Source organism: Salminus brasiliensis, chromosome 21, assembly GCF_030463535.1.
Source record: "Salminus brasiliensis chromosome 21, fSalBra1.hap2, whole genome shotgun sequence".
Taxonomy (NCBI): domain Eukaryota; kingdom Metazoa; phylum Chordata; class Actinopteri; order Characiformes; family Bryconidae; genus Salminus; species Salminus brasiliensis.
This window is the reverse complement of record NC_132898.1, coordinates 27,242,858-27,260,868: the sequence shown is the minus strand read 5'-3', so window position 1 is coordinate 27,260,868 and position 18,011 is coordinate 27,242,858. Positions and strand designations below refer to the sequence as shown.

Here is an 18,011-nt window from a genome sequence, read left to right as displayed (position 1 = left end):
TGTCTATGATGGTCGTAGTAAAGTGCTAGCGTGGTTCTGTGAGTGTATGAAAGAAGCTCAGTGCTGCCTTTGCTGTTGGATGCACTGTGGTCGTTTTTTTTCCCATCATTTGTGTCGCTATGGAAACACTTTTTATTGATGTGTTTCATCTGTTTTCCAGTGTAAAGAGCAAGTTGCTGTAACCGACTGTTTCTCATAAAAGTGGTCGGGCTCCAGAAGATGGGGAGGTTTTAAGGATTGGTGAGGGTGAAGGATCAGTGCTGCCTTTACTGCTGCATGCAATGTGGTAGTGTCTGAGTGAGGCAGACTTTCAGAACACCATTCACGTCGCTATGGAAACACCTTTTATTGATGTGTTTCATCAGGTTTCTCTGCTTTTGCCTGTTTACACCTGCCATTAACATGTGCTTGTGATCTGGATTGTACCTGGATCTACTCTGGCCTGTTTACACTTTGCACTGGAATGCGTCCCCGGTGTGAACAGGCGAGATGTGATTTCCGAGATACGAGTTTAGTTTCACTTCCTGTAACCGGTGGTTTCTCGGGTCGGGTATGATTTTGAGCGACATTGGGTGGAGTAGATGATTCTCACATTCCCATAATAGCATTATTAGAAAAGGTGAAGGCCTATTTAATCCGCAAGGGTACTCTGACTATAACTCTGTAATACTGCCAGTTGTGGTCGATCATCTACTTGTACATAAGCATAATCACACACACACATACACACACACACCGCGAGAGATCCATACCAGTAATAATAGTTACTTGTAACAGGTGTGTTGCTGTTTTCCTAACTGTATCCAGGACTTGGATTAATGTGGGTAAGATGCGCCTCCGATCACCTCTGAACGTGGTCTGTGTGATCCAACTCTAATCTGTTCCACGCCTGATACTGACTCTGTAGTTTAAAGGACAAACTTTCCTCACTCAGTCAATGTACAAGCACCTACTCAACACTACAGCTCCCAGAATGCAACTGCTGATCACATGGACACGGACTCAACCAATCACAAGACATTCTCCCATTCATCAAACATTGTGATATCGTATTCTAGTCTTTATAAGTCTGTTTGTTTAGTCAATGCTTTGCTAAATATTGCCACTGTTGTCCAGCGACATGATGAGCGGTCTTTCTGCCATGTTTCTGACTCTGTTTTTTGACTTTTTTGACCCACGCCTGGACTCTGACTACGTTATTTTGTTTTGCCCTTCACATTAAAGCCTCTTTGATTGCGTTACTGCGAGTGTCTGACTGTCAGTCTGTTTCGCTACAATCCGATTAGAATCACAATGCCTACTGGGAGTGTTTGCACCTGCCGTTTTTATGTGGTCAAGTAATGTCCGAACCTGATCCCATCGGCAGAAATGCATGTTAATCCTATCTACAATGCCAATCTGTAGCTGGCAGTGTATCTATGTACACATTTCCTGATGAATGAACCAATAGAAATGCTTCTAAATTATTTGGAATAAAATCTTTTTACATTGACTTCCATTGAAAGTTAAGTAGGTTATTCCCTCTCCTGTGACGCTGCCGGTTTGGAGATGCTGTTAAAAGAGAAGAGAAGGTTAAAGGCTCTTCTTGCTCTGACATTAAAGTGTTAAAGCATTCGAATGGAAAATTGGAGAAGGGAAAATGATAGCGAGTGAAATTCACGGTGGACAAGGACAATCTGAGAACGGCACAACAGTCCAGACCACCTGACCACCCACCCCCATTATATGGGGCTTAAATAGCTAATGACTTAATCTGATATAGGGCTGGGCTCCATCTGCCCCAGCAGCCCTGCACACACTCTATAAACCCTCCCCATAAACCCGAGTGAAATGGATGCTGGATGAGGCGTGATTTATAACTGTCACGGATAAAAGCTCAGTGAGGCGGTGCTGGAAGCTGAGAGTATCAAAACCCTGGCTGTGCTTTTCTTTATATTAAAGCGATACTTCAGCAAACACAATCCCACAGTCTTACTCCTTATTCCAAATGTAGTCCATTGGCCAATAGATGCTTGGGTTTAGGAAGTTTGCTTCTTTAGTAATGTTGATAAGGGATAAGGGACGCATACTGCTGCTAATGCACTTTTATTGTACTGTATTATTGTTTTGTATTGTATTTTTATGTTATTTTATATACCAATATCTCTATTTTCATATTGTTTATTTTAGTCAATTATCTCACTTTCATTAACTATTATTATCAATATTTTTTTGTGTGCTTATGTGTGTTTATTTTAATGCATAGCCATTTTTTATGTGTTTATTAAGCACTTGGAAGAGCTTTTGAAGAAAGTGCTTAACAAAATATATACATTTATAAATACAATGTATAATTATTAAAATATTTTTATTATATAATAATACATAATAATAATATTATGATTACTGTTATTAGTAGTAGTAGTATTATACATTTTCCATCTCATTCCATATGCTTCTTTCACTTTTTGTGACTGGTCTGTATCACCCAGCTCGTCCAGAAAAATGTGTCCTTTAGCTGTGGAGCCCACGAGCAAGAAATGGCAATTTTCTGATAGTGTTTCTTTAAGACTGATATGTAAATGAGCCTTTTTTGCGAGTGTAGTTTCCAAATATGGACTTGTATGAATGGCAAAAAAAGTTGTATATTTTTAAAGTATCAGTGCTCAAACTTCGCGAAAAGGAAACTTTCATATTTTCACTTTTTCATATGGACCCTTTCAAATCATTGACTGCAGGAAAACAGAGCCTGGTGGACACACTCAGTTGTGAATACAAGACAAATGTAAAACAGTGCCCAAATTTTGTATGTTAGCAGTTTTACCAGCTTATAAATCGCTTTATTAAAACTCCCAATTTATAACAGTGTGAATCTGATTACACGCCAAACTAAGGCAATAATAATGCAATAATGCAATATCGCAGATGCTGTGCTTTCTCACTCCTTTTGTCTCTAAAAGTCATCAAGAAGTGTTTCTCACGCCAGCTGGGAGACGCTTGGGAATACTCAGATACGGATCCACGGCCTCGTTCCGTGAAGAGCAGGCGGATTTCCACTCATTTCCAGGGGCTCACGTATACCCCTTCACTAGAGCCGATCGCTTTAAGTGCAGCCTGATGGCTCTACCGCTGCTTGTGTTGGCCGGCCCGCCGGCCACCGGGGTTTCGCCGAGGGCCGGACTGGAGGCTGCCAAGGGATTTCTGAAAATTACACTGAACGCCAGCAGCGGCCGAGACCCGATAAATTACGGTGCTCCCTCCCAACAATAACACTGCGCCGCTCGGTGGGAAAGACGTGTGCTGAGGTCTCATGGACGCGGGTCTGCGCCCCCTAAAACTCCCACATGGATCAGCAGCTAGTGGAAATCACTGCAATCAGTGGACGGAGATTTGGCAGCCTGTCATCAAGTCTTGAGGTCTGGCAACTGCCTTGCGCATCCCGAGATGCTGAGATAGGGCTGTTGATTTGAGGGTCAACAGCCGGCTTTCTGGAGGACAAACAGGAGAACGACTAAAGGAACACTAGAAGGTTTTTTGGGACAATAATACTGAATGAACTGAGATTGTATTGAGCAATTACCAATCAATATTGTGCTTCATTACATGAAATCATTCTGCTAATCATATCCCAAAGTGAATCCCAATGAAGTCTATAAGCCAAAAATCCCAAAGGTTATAATTTCCCACATTGTAAAATCATTCTATGGGCACGGAACAGCCAAATGGAATGAGTAAGGGTGCGCTGGGACAGTTTTTTGGACTAAAAAGAACCGGCCTGATTTTGATGACATCAACTCACAATTATTAATCAATAGAAATATGGAACTATTATTACAAATCAGATCTTGACACTTTTCCATATGCAATAAATGCAGCATTAATATCTCATGTATCCCAGGAGAGTATAACTGTTTTACCATACCTTTCTACTGGCAGTCAAATGACAGAATGACTCTAAGGACACACTGGGATGTCTTTCAAGACCAAAAGTAATCATAAACTACCACCAATATGGAACTAATATCTTGATATTTTTCTGACTAAACTCACATTTAAGTTTAAGACCTGTGAAGATCTGTACCCCACATGTTATAGCTGTTTGTATAGCTTGTACCTGTGTCTCTTTATATTGTAAACTACCTGTTAGCTATATCAGGCTAGCCTCATAGCTTCACTGCTGAACTAAAACATAAATATTTCATTGTGTAAAACAAAGTAACTTTTACAATGCTTAAAACCCTCTAAAATGACTCACTAGGAGACACACTGGGATAGTTTTCAGTACTAAAAAGTAGAGATAAGTATTAATGAGTATCTGTATTGGCCTGATGTCAGCAGAAAATGCTGTTCAACTCCAAATGTCAATATCTAAGTCTTACCAGCATCTGCTTGTTACAAAATCTAGGCTGTTGATAGTCTGAATTATATTCTGTCAGCATGTTACTCCTTGAGAAGCCTATAATCTGTTATTGATATCCATATTGGTCTCAGAAAAACTGTCATTGTACAATTTCTACTACAATGCCTTTAAATTGGCTCATAATATTAGATTATTAATCAACAAATAAATATTATTCAACTTTAAGTTGTTTTACTTAGAGAACTTGTCATATTTTATTACTGCTACGACTACTATGACAATTTCATTAGATAAAGTCACCACATCTATAAACAACTAACTATTTAACCCTGTATTTAAGCCCATGTTTCATCCCTCTCATAACCACATTACTGCCATAATTAACATCAATTAAATAGGCCCCAAAATAGAACCCTGAGGGATATCCACATAATATGCTAAACCAAATAATTTACAGTAGTTTGTGAATTATTATTAATGACCGAATAATAAACCTATAGAAAAAATGTAGGAAAATATAGTACTTTTACAACAATCTCAAAGTGAAAAGCAATGTGGCCTTTAAGTAGCCAGTAGAGTTTTACTGGCAGAGTGGAAATCAGCTCAGATACACAAATACTGAAACGTTGAGGGGCCACGTTGAGCTGCTAGAGAGCACTGAGGAGTGAGGAGTTCACACCTTTCCACAAAAACATCCTTCTGAGATAAAACACAACCCAACTGCCACCATATAAAACCCAGTAATGTCATAAAGTTTCAGAAGTTGACTCCCTTCCTCGCTTGAGAAGACGATACTCCAGTTCGCTTCTGGCTTTATAAATCATACACATTTCCATTTCATGTCAAACGTCTAATAGTTTAACTGAGGGAGCTTCAAAACAGGCCACTGTGTAGGAGTTCAGGTCTTCTGTCTTGCCAAGATATCATTTTTGGCATTCTGAAAATCACTGCAGGAAGCATGTATCCCAGTGAAGTACAATCCATAACCAAAAGTTATAGGCCTTTCCCGTAACGTCCAGCCGTACCATATTGTAAAACCATTGTATGGGCACGGAAGAGCTGTCGTATCCCTGATAAATTTTCCGCTTTGAGATTTTCCATCTCAGGGAACTCTGATTTTGTTAGAGACATTAAAAAACTGGGCTACAGACTACATTCCTCTTCCTTTTTTCCATGGAGAGTGAAAGACAGCAGTCAGCCAACTAGGACATACATCACTACTGACACGAACACTCTCCGTTGAAACAGCCGTCAATGCTGCACAGCCTAGCGACTAATAAAAGCCTGTAGCTTTGGCCCAACAAACCCTAGCGCTCCTCTTCTTTTCAGATATTTCAGCAACCTTCTGGATGAGCATCTCAGTTCAGCCACAGGACGCTGAGGGAAAGAGCATTGGGAGAAGAATAGCAGCCGTGTGAATCCTCTGCTCTGTAGCTTAATGGACCAGTTTAAACGCCTCTGGGCGATGTTCCTTCAACACCGCTAAGACAACATAATTGGATCACTAAACTAATTACCAATCATGTGTGCTTTTGGCTGCAGTGGTGAGTGTTGGTCTCTGACATCCCTCTGTTTCTCTTTTCCGCTCAGTAACGGGCGGTATTTGCTAGTGACGTTCGTTGTCTTCTCTGCTAAAATTATACACACTTCAAAGTAAGTTGTTACGGATTAGCGTCTGGAAAACGCCTAATTAGAGGAGAGAAGCGGGCTGTTGTTTTTTCTGCCCTTCCTTTCGGCGGTAAATCCGAACGTCCTACATTTCCGATCTGTAGGTGAGCACATTAAGAAAGGCCTCAAGAATCCCTCGCGGCCTTAAGGTTTGCATTGTCTCTGGGTAAAACTGCAGACGCTAGAGCTCGGACTGCGCTGTGAGAGGAATAATTAATGGCTTGCTAATAACATGGTGCGTACTGGCTGTTCTCATACCCCGGCAACTTCCACGCATCCATCTGTCTCCTCGTCAGGATGGCTGCGCTCTTATTGGCCGAAATCAGCAGGAAATGGCAATAATTCAACAGCAGGGGTGGCATAGTGTAAACCAAGTAAACCAAGGGCTCTTGAAATGTTGACTAGAGACTCACTGAGAGCTCATATCCTTCATCATCACAGAGTCCATATCCTACATTTTCCTTCTCTTTTTTCCCCATGTGGTCATGGTGTCATAACTCATTATTAAATGACCATTTTCCAAAATCTCGTAATCCCTGAAATGATGGAAATTTTACTACTCCGCACTTTTACCAAAATGTAAACCAATTTAATGTATTATACACCAATCTGTCACTGTCTAGGTCCTCTCATGATGCCAAAACACCTCTGACCCATCAAACCATGGACCTCTAAAAGCATCCTGTGGTATCTGGCATCAAGACCTTAGCAGCAGATCCTTAAATCCTGTAAGTTGTAAGGTGGGGCCATGACCCTGTAGCTGATTTCAGTGGTTGTCCTTCCTTGGAGCACTTTTGGTAGGTATTGACCCCTCCACACCCCACAAAACCTGCCTGATGTTTTGGGGATGCTCTTAGCCTCTAACTGTCTAGTTGTCTAGTCATCACAATCTGGTTCTCGTCAAAAAGTCTCAGATTCTTATGCTGCTGAAACACATCACCTTCAAGATCTGACTCTTATCTGACAATAACCAGACAATCAATTGTATTCAATTCGCAGGTTTTAATGTTATGGCTGATCAGTAAACTGGAAACTAGGCTAAACCCCCCTGTTTTTACTGGATTCACTGTATTTAGGATGTCTGTGCTTTTACAAATATCAGCCTATTCTACACAGGTCACCAGGACTGGACTGGTAGCCTTTTTTGACCGTTTTTGGGGTTGGGCAGATTTATGCACATTTGATTTCCTCATCAAACTATCCCTTTAAGCATGTTAAACAAAAGACCATGTCTTTTTTACATTAACTGCAAATTGGTCTCATTATGCTGTAGGCAAACGTTTCTAGCCCACAGTCAGTTCCACATCAGCTGATACTGGGTTTTACTGCTGGTTGGAGAACCCTGTAGAAAAAAATTCATTGACCAGCCAAACCTTGGCTGACCTCTGAGGACACAAAATGGAGACAGCAGAAAGGGCTTATTGCTTATTGACCTGCTTTGCTGCTCTAGTAATAAGGCCGGCTTTCAGTTCATGAAGAAAATGAAAGTCGTACCTATGAATGATTTAACTGGCCAATAAAGAGAGCGAGCCGCACGCAGCGCGGTAATAAAGCCGGCGCGAGGACGCTCTGAAGCCAGGGGCTTGTGCGTAACTAACAGGCCGGGGACGTTGTAAAGAGACGTGTTTTCAAGGACGTTTGATTTCAAAACAAAGTTCATGCTTTAAAACTGGATCTGAACTCAGGTTCGGCAGCCGGTCCTCGTGCTTGTTTAAGCGAAGGCAATAAAGCTACAGTAAAGCCTCCTGTGGAGGGTGGTTTAAGTGTGTGAGGTAGCCTTGTTACAGCAGATGAACTGGTTTTGTCGATTAAAGCGTCCATGTCATGAAAAAAAAAAAATTGTCAAATTGTCTCTAAATGTCCTAACCGGTCCCCAGTCCATACAGTTCATTTAGGTGAAAAATAAGCTGCAATCGACCGTTGTTGGGATGTGTCAGAACCGCGTCCACATGATTTACGCCATGTGTGTTCGGTTCAGAGTCATGATTCTTGTTCATGTGTTTTGATTCATGTTCAGTGTTTGATTCTTGTGTAGTTGATGCGCTTCACCTGAGGCTGGGGTATTTAAGGGGCTCCCATGATCTACTCGATCTACTAAACTAAATGTATTGGATTTTATGTTCACAGTCCAAGAACCTCGAGGTGGTACTTTCTGAGATCTGGATAGTTTTGTTTGTTAAATAACACTCTGCGAGTGTTCATCACTCTGTGTCTGACCTAACCCTTCATGACAGGATGTCACAAAACCCTACTTATTTACATACACTAAACAGACAAAAGTATTGGGACACACTTCCTAACCATCCAGGCCGTGCAGTATGCCTTTACACACATAGTGAGCAAAATGTGTGGTTCTACACAGCTCACTGAATTCCAGCGTGGTTCTGTAATAGGATGCCGCCATTGCAACAAGAAGTCAGTTGGTGATACTTTCCTCCCTCCTAGATCTTCCATCATCAACTGTGAGTGGTATTATTGAACAGTGGAAGCGTTCAGGAACCACAGCGACTCAGCCACAGCAAAGTGGCAGACTACACAAAGTTGCAAAGCGTGGTCGCCGAGTGCTGAGCTCAGCGCATAGTGCAGAAAAGTCTCCGACTCAATAACTGCAGAGCTCCAGACCTACTTAGAGCTGCAAAGAGGGGGCTGACTCCATATGAATGCCTATGGGTTTAAAATGGGATGTCAGAAAAGCTACCGTAGATGTTATGTGGAGGTGTCCCTATACTTTTGTCCATGTAGTGTAGATTACTGCTCCTGTAGGTGTAATGTGGAGGTGTCCCTATACTTTTGTCCATATATGTATATTCCCCTATTCTGCCTTCAGCACATTAGCTTCACCAGTTGCCATTATGTTTACAGGGAGTGTTCCAGCCTTGACTGCTTTTTCAATAAATATAAATGCAGATACAGGGCAGCCAATCAGAACAGGTATTTTTACATATATCAGTCTTAAAGGCACAGTAACAACAGCACTTTTTGTGCCTTTTTAAATGCTTCCCTAACATTTGTTAGAGTACCTGTTCAGGTTTGAGGCCAGGAGGAACCCAGGCGTACTCCTCGAGAGCGCAGCCCGAGTCATCGTCCGACGTGGAGTTCCTCTGGAAGTCGTACATCAGCTTGGTCACGGTCTTCTCCATCTCCAGAGGCATGACCGTCACAACATGATCCTCGCGAGGACACTTACAGTGCAGACAGATCTTCCTGCAGGAAGACAGAGAAAAACACTTAGGAGTCTGGTCCATTACCAATGAGCCAAATCAAAGGCTGAGGAAAATGTTTAACTACGAGCCTGAGGACGTTTAATAAAAATGGGCTCAGGGCCGAGTGCATTTATGCGTTGAGCAGACGCTCTTATCCAGGGACAGAAGATGCCCGAGCAGCAAGAGAATCGAGTCCATGACCTTAAGAGCAGAACCCTTCACTTCAGATTGGTGCAAGTAAATAAAGATGTAGAAGCTTAGTCATACAGATCAGCACAGTGATTCTGCAGGTTTGGGCAAAACCTCCAACGTCCAATACACAAGCCCACACGATGCTACCATGGCTGAGACAGTGAAGGCTAGTATACGTGACTCTCAGTAGACCTTTATCACAGTCACTGCGTCGCCACGTCTGGCTACCGAACCTCCGCCTGCACCGTTTAACAGAGCGCTCACCGGTTTTCAACCTCCCACAAAAATCTCCACATGGTTTCAGCACAGCTCAGCAGTGTCTGGCAGTCCTTCCAACATGGACAAAAGGCTAGAGTGAAACACTTGTGTGACCCTTCACTGTAACAGACACCTGTGCTGGCCAGCATTGCGCTCAATGATGGGGGAGAGGGAGGGCCATCCTACCTACTCAGAAAATGCAAGGCCAGTTGTACCCTCCGGAACCCAAGGTTACAGATGGCTGTGATCAATGCTTAGACAGCTGCACCACCCAGGAGTTCACCAACCGCTACAGTCTGAACTGCTGCCAACGTAAAGCCATTGCAATGTCGCTGGACAGCTCCACGCACCTGCAGGAGAACAGACGACCATCCTAATGGGCTCCTAGCCACGGATGGTTCATTTCGTGATTTCGGGATCAACGGTTAGATCAATGCTTAGACGGTGGCGGCATCCAGGAGTCCCCCCTTTCTGAATAAAACCGTGTGCATTATCATTATTTTCTTGGAGACACTTCTGGAGATACGTGGTCTTGTTATAACATGGACGTGTTTGTAGCTTCTTGGATATCTGAGACAACAGAAGGAGATCAGTAAAAAGCTGGTTCTTATGTAAAATCAGAAGCTCTGCATGTTCAGAGCCAACGACCGACAGAAACACTCAACAGTACGTTTCCAGCTTTTCCAGTTGTCACGGTAACGAGTTTGAGAACCCTGCGACCGGCAGGGCGAATGTTCAACTCTCTGAGACGAGCTTTTGATGCTGACTCACTGTTAAAAACCACTCAAACATGACTCATCAGACTTCACTTTTCATCCAATGGCTAACTCATGAAAGCCAAAGCTCAGCTGAGGAATACTCCATTTCCATGTGTGCACTAGTTTACAGTGAAGTCGAGCTGAGTATCATATTCCAGATTATCAATATTATGATATGCCTACGATCGTCTTGACCGAGCTTGCTGTACGTTTCCTGGCTCGCTTGAATGTCTCGACTCATCTGAGAACATCTGAGAACATCTGAGGTAGGTGAGGACACTCCTAGCTTACCGTGAAAACGGTTGTCATCATTTAAAGGAAAATTCCAACGTTTTTCCACCTAATCTGCTGCATCGTAGCTTAAGGTTGATTACCACAGACAATCATTTCCCTGTTCTTGGAAAAGAACAAAAAACAAGATGACTCAAAACACACGTACAGAAGAAGCCAGTGGGCAGCTTCTGTAGCATATATATATATCAACACTGGAAATACGGCTGGGGTTGGTTCTCCACCCAACGGCTAGACTGAGCATGTTGGGGCGTTCTGCTTGGGCCATTTTCACAGAGCTGGCTAGTTTTCTGGGTCGTCTTTACGTAACACATCCACTGGGTCAGTGCTTGTGACACAGTAGCAACCCAGCAGAAGGGTCAGCTGATGGCAACCGACGCTGACCTACAAAGCCAAGAACGGACCAGCCCCTCTGTACTTGATGCATATGGTCAAGAGCCCTTCGAGCTTCAAGTACGGCTCGGCTCGACCCGCCATCCCTCAAATGTCTTCAACTGCAGACTGAAGACCCTCCTCTTGTGGGAATACTTGGGTGAATAGCAGAGTGGTCTCCTTATTGACTGGTGTTTAGTAGAGTCTAAACTTAGAGGTATCTTTGAAATATTAGTCTATTCAAACTAGCTGAGGTTTTTCTTGGGTAAATAGCAAAGCACTTTTGTAAGTCGCTCTGGAGAAGAGCATCTGCTAAATGCCTTAAATGTAAATGTCAGCAACTCCAACAACAAGTGTGAGGAAACTGAATGAGTGAATCAATGTTACACAGGAGGGCGAATGCAGAGTTAGGAGCCTTGGCCGAGGAGTCTATTGTTGGTGTAGTGTGGTGTGTTTGCCCAGACAGGGAATTGAACCCTAGACCACCACAAGGAAGGGGGTGTTGTTACCCAGCATGCTACACCAAGTCCTGAGAGTCATCCTAATTCCTAACTCATCCTAATGAGTCGGAATCAGTGAGTCATTTATTATCCCATCAAAAAAGGCAAAAATAACATAATGCTGGGTCAAAGTAACTCTTCTGACCCAACCTTGGTTACTCAGTGACCGGGGTTTGTTGAAATGACCCAAACTGAGTTGTTCTTAACTGTGTTCTGAGTGAACGGGTTTGCAGAGTGAACAGAACTTTTGTTTTATTGAAAAAGTTTAATATAGTACATTTGACAGTATACGTTAAATTGACAAAAGTATTCGGACACCTGCTCATTCACCGTTTCTTCTGAAATCAAGGATATTTTATCCTGCTTTTGTTGGCGCAACAGTCTCTACTGTCCAGGGAAGAAGGCTTTCCACTAGAGTTTGGAGGAGCATTGCTGTGAGAATTTGGTTGCATTCAGTGACAAGTGCGGTAGTAAGGGCAGGATGTTGAATGATCACCTTCCCAACTCACCCCTAACTACCCCAGCTCATCCCAACAGTACTGGATGGAGCACCAACCATCAGTCCAGAGAACACAGCTCCACAGCTCAATGCTGGGGGGCTTTATGCTTTTCTAGCCAACGCCAAGGGTGGGGGTTCTGAGAGTACTTTGGCCTGGAGTTCAGGTGGCTTCTGCTTTGAGCTAAATGGCCAAACCCCCCTCTTATAAGTGGAGCTAGGATTGTAAGAAATGACTCGAATGGAGGTGACGGGGTGGTGACTGGTGACGAGGTACGGACACTTCGTTGTGAACAGGGAAGATTGAGGTAGAGGCATTTATAGGTTGTTAAGTGGGAGTGGGAGGGGCCTCAGGCATGTTCATGACTCGGATTAGGCTTCAGAAAAGTCTATAAATGAATCGCTTTTGTGGTGTCAACATAGGACAGTGTTGTAGCCAGGACTGCTTTTTAAGCAAGGCAGCCAATCAGATTAGTGGTCATTTGCATACATCCGTCTTGAAGGGCCCATATGCTAATTTTCCCCTGTATTTGCTTTTCCCAGAGAGTGGTTTTATGAGCCAAAACAGGCGTCATGTGCAAGACCGTTTTCCAACCTCTCTTTCAACAGACATGCATTTAGGACTGATATATGTAAACGAGATCGGCTCTGATTGGCTGCCCTGTACTGAGACTCATTCTAAAAGCCTGAAAGGTGGACACGTTCCTTCAGGAACTTCAGCACGAATGCAGGCTGAATAGATGCATACATGGGAATGTATTGGTTCATTCACACACACACACACACACACACATACTCACTCACTCACACAGAGAAACCCACATTCCAGCTCTAACTCTACCTCATTGTCAGTCAACATGGCCACATTTGGTTTCAACATGGTGAGCCTTCAGATTCCAGCAAGAGCCTTTAACACATCCTGTCATCTGCAAACACACACACACTTATGTGCAAACACACACACACACACACACACACACACACTAGTCAAACACTTTGCGCCTGGTTAGTCTCCAGCAGAGCAGCTTCAGCTTTGCCAAACCTCACTCTCTGTGCCTCGAGAGGCAGCTGGTCAGATCTCCGGCCCCGCCTGCCTCAGAGAAACAAGCAGAACACGCTGGCCACTCACAGCCAATCCCATTAGCACCTCAGACACCGGACAGGCGGACGGGCGGCGGGGGCACAGGCTGGCCTCGGCCTGACGAGCTGAATCTCCGGCTTAAGTGCGCAATCAGAGGACACGGCCAACAATGTCCACTTCAACCACAGGGGCTGAGGAATGACCTGAGGTGTGGAGACCACTTTGCGTCCAAATGTTTGTGGACACCTCTTATAGTAATGAGTGACACAAATGTGCAAATGCACGCACACATAGTTTTTCTAGTCCCTGTAGAGAGGTACTGCCAATAGAATAGGACACTCTGGAGCAGATAAGCATGAACCTATTGGCACCATGCTGCCTAATGCCAGGCATGGGCTAGCGGGGTATAAAGCCCCCCAGCATTGAGCTGTGGAGCAGTGGAACTGCTGTGTTCCCTGGAATGATGGATGTGGGAGCACCATACAATACTTTTGGGATGTGTTTGGAAGTTCGGAATGAGGTGGGGTGGTGATCATCCAACATCTTAACCTCACTAACACTCTTGTCGCTAAATTCTATCAAACCCTCACAGCAATGTTCCATGATCTAGAAGACAGCCTTTTTCCCTGGGCTACAGTGGATACTGTGGCCATGTTAATTTGGTCAATTGTTTGGACGTGCAGATGTTCTACATCCAATAAGTGCTTTCCGAAGACGACACAACTTACAGTACATCACTGTAATCATGATCCATGCAATGATCCAAAGTTCACGCTATGCATTCTGTAAATGATTGGCAAAGTGAACGCAGTTACTGTTAACATATAGCCTACACTATCCGGACAGAACGAGAGGCTCCACTCTGAAGAATCTGTAAGTGGACCAAAGGTGAACCAGCACGACACTCTGCCCACTCATTGCAAAGAGCAGAAGGTCCGCACCGATCTCCTGAGCGGGTGCTGGGCTGATTTCTCTAATTTAGGACTCCGAGCAGTTCCTCCTGCAGCAGCTGCATCCTTGAGCAAGGGCAAAGCTGCCGGCTTCACTTCAGCCTGTGCTTAGAATGGAGAACTGCCTCACCCAAACATGCCCACGCTGTTAATGATGAAGGAAAGCAAGCAGGTGATGCAGAACAGGGCTTGCTGAATGACTCTCTATAGGTTCTTTAATAACCAGACATTTGTGTGTGTGTGTGATAATTTAGTAGTAAATGAGCCAGTCATTTCTGAAACCCTGAGACTGAGTCTGAATGAGAAAGAGACCAGGTCAAAACTGAGTCCAAGTGAGAGCAAAACCAAGACAAGGCAGAGTCCAGACAAGAGGTAAGCTGAGTCACAGCTGGGCCAAAATGAGTCAGATCAAGATAAGACAGAGTTTAAATGAGAGCTAGGCCGAGGCAAAACCAAGGCCATATAAAAGAGATCAAGAAGACTGAGCAAGACTGAGTCAAGACCTAGTCTAAATGAGAGCAAAAGCAAGACAATACAGGTCTAAGTCAAGACAAAGTCCAAATGAGAAAAAGACCAAGACAAAACTGAGTCCAGCAAGACTGAGTCAAGACAGAGTCCAAATGAGAGCAAAAGCAAGACAATACGGGTCTAAGTCAAGACAAAGTCCAAATGAGAGAGAGACCAAGACAAGACCAAGTGTAAATGACAGCAAGACTGAGTCCAAATGAGAAACAGACCAAGACAAAACTGAGTCCAGCAAGACTGAGTCAAGACAAAGTCCAAATGAGAGAGAGACCAAGACAAGACCGAGTCTAAATGACAGCAAGACAGAGTCCAAATGAGAAAGAGACCAAGACAAAACCGAGTCCAGCAAGACTGAGTCAAGACCGAGTCCAAATGAGAGCAAAAGCAGGACAATATGAGTCGAGTCCAAATGAGAAAGAGACCAGGACAAGACCGAGTCCAAATGAGAAACAGACCAAGTCAAGACCTAGTCCCAATATGAATGATTCCAAGTCTCAATCAAGTCCAAATGAGAGCTAAGCAGAGTCAAAACCAAGTCTATGCAAGAACCAGACCGAGATCATGTCTAAATTAGAGCAAGGCCAGGACGAGTCTGAGTCCAAATGAAGACCAAGCAAGTCAAGACCAAGTCCAAATCACAGCATGATGAAGACGAGTCTGAGTCCAATGGAGGCCCGAGATCAAGACATGGTCGAGACCAGTTGACAGCATTTGGCTGAAGCTCTTATCCAGAGGGGCATACATTTGAACCATGTTACACAGGTAGGACAACGTAGGGTGAAGAGTCTTACTGGTGTAGGCTGGTGGACAACAGAGTTGTTATAGTCAACACTAGTTATAGTCAGACAGTTTCTACAGCACTTTTTACAACGGGCGTTATCTTAAAGCCGCTTTACAGGATATATAAGCTAGCCTACATAAAGACAATGAACTGGATGCTCCTGAATAATGGGACTACATGCTAAACGCAATGCCTCACAAACCTGATCCGGCTTGTTTTGATTAGACCATTTTATTCAAGTTAAGTATCTTCGTTTTCCTTCAGCACCTCTACAACAAAAAAAAACAGATGTGTACATACAGGAGATACGTCACCCAGAACCATCTAACACAGATGTTCCCTTTCTGAAAGGCTGATGCCACCAATCATGTTCGCATGGAGGTTCAAATGATGTAGCATAATCTTGGGACGGGAATATTGTGACAACCTCGCCGCAGGGAAGTGCAGCCTGCTCTCTCATCAAACCCCAGGACTATCCCTAATTACTAATGCATGCGTGATTAACAGGACAAGACACTCATTGGATTTGCAGATTGTGCCTGCTGTGCTCCAACAACAGGGATGATTCACTGAGTGAAAAAAAAGAGAAAAGACAGGGAGAGAAAAGAGAAAACTGCGGTTTGGCCTCAGCCTTGTGATTCTGCTTGGTCTCGTCTAGGCGCGGGTTAAAAATAGCCTTAAGAATATGGATGCATTGTTACCAATCTACAGCCATGGCGAAATGAGAGAACTCGGCAAGGCTATAAATTCAGATGTAGATGGAAGAGGGCGGAAAAGCTTGGCCTTAGCTTGGGAAACGCTTTGGAATGGCAAGGCTAGCCATTTCCAAGCACGGCCTCGACCAGCTGTGTGGAATAAACACAGGGAGTCTGTCCCGGGTGGGACTTTGTTTCTTAAGAAGTGTCTACTCTTCCTCTCTAGTCCAGGATGGATCGCGGCACTCTCAAAGCCAGGGGGTTTCCTCAGTTGATTTAGCAGGCCTCGTGCATTTCCCGGGCCCAAATTTCCAGACCGAGTGCCCGGAGTGCTGCTCCGCGCCTCACTTCGAATCCTCCAAACATGATGTCAATTAAAAGGGACTGAAAGCAGAAGCTGCACATGCTGACTTCATTACAAACCCCATAAGCACAGACTGCAAGGGAGAGCTGGCATGGAATGGCCTTTAAAAAATGACCTCACCTTTGCTGGGTGCGCGTAAAAAGTGGGGGTGTCCCGCCCCCTCCAAACCCCCGGAGTTGCTCAGGAAGTGCAGCGTGCCTGCAAGGCATCAAGATGGGCCGTAATCTGTAATGCGTGTTCGTGATGCAAGCTGGCAGTTATTCACGTGCCAGATTAATCGCCGCGTTCTGAGGAACGTTCCGGCAACACCAGATGTGAAGTCCTTGGGAAGACTGTCGGCTGCCCAAAGGCCATCGCTGGCCTATCTCCGCTAACCCCTTTAACAATAGCTCAAGGGAAGACACATGGAACAGTGTCATGTTTAATGCTAATCCCGTTTATTCAAAGCCATTAAACCTGGTTTGATGTGGTTGCCGAAAGATCTCGGCATCTCCGGGGCATCTCAGAGGAGGCTGGCAGGCTTTTCCAGTACATCACTCCAAATAAGCTGAAGCTCTTTAAAAGGGCAATCCTCAGCAGACGAGCTGAAGGCAGCTGGCTGCCAGACATGCTCTATTGTTTTCCTGTAAAGTAAATGAGCGAGGCTCTCCAACATTCTTAACTTAGGTGCCAAATCTAGCTCCTCGGGATCTGTTCTCTGTAATCTTCAGGACTGAGCTATTCATTGTGCCATGTAGGTATCTGACGAAGATCCTTGTGCGCGGCCCTGAGCCTCATGTGACACTTGAGAGCATTTGAGAGAAGATCTGAAGATCTGTCTCACTGACTGTCCATTTCTTAAACTGGTAAAAGCATAGCTTCTCCCATTCAAAACATTACATTAGAAGAAATCCAGTGCAGATAGGGCTACTCAACTGGTCATTATTATGCTAGAACTAATTTAATAAAGGCCCAATAAAAAGTAGCCACCTAGCAACTGTAAAACCATTTATCTGGGTAATAAGCACATTTTACCAGTAAAAACACTATAAACATTAGTTTAAATGCAAATATTAATGCAGTAAAGAGTAACAAACACCTTTATGCACCCTTTGTTATTATTATTAATGTCATTTATGCTTATAATAATAATAATAATAAAATAAGCATTAGCAATAAGCAATATGCAATAAATAAGCAATAAGGCTAGCTAATGTTTTTGTCTTGGGATTAGCTTGGCTTAGCAAACTCCCCAACACAACTCTCTAGCAAGTTAGCATGAGCTAACATAACAAAGCTACGATTAAACTGATTCTGTGACGAAGAAGTTAGCTTACTGCTTCAGGCTGCTAACTGATTTAGTGCTCGCTAGCTGGCTAATACCTTGTAATTTCAGCCCTTAAAGCCAATTACCCAGCCTGTACGTGTTCTCCCCCTAGCGCGTGCAATGCTCTCGACACTAGAGAGGGTGAGGACCAACACTCGCCCCCTCCGACACACGTGCATCACAACAACTGGGCATCACTGGTCAACCGACGCGCCTGGAGGGAAGCGCCGTT

The 18,011-nt window shown here is 44.0% G+C and overlaps 1 protein-coding gene across 1 annotated transcript in view; it reads right to left on the bottom strand.

Annotated features, from left to right (window-relative positions):
* prickle2b (prickle homolog 2b) overlaps positions 1 to 18,011 on the bottom strand; it is a 34,324-nt gene that overhangs the window by 12,407 nt on the left and 3,906 nt on the right. The window contains exon 2 of the mRNA XM_072665779.1: positions 9,028 to 9,211. Coding sequence (XP_072521880.1) covers positions 9,028 to 9,159 — 132 coding nt within the window. The 5' untranslated portion in view covers positions 9,160 to 9,211. The remainder of the gene's footprint in view (positions 1 to 9,027; positions 9,212 to 18,011) is intronic.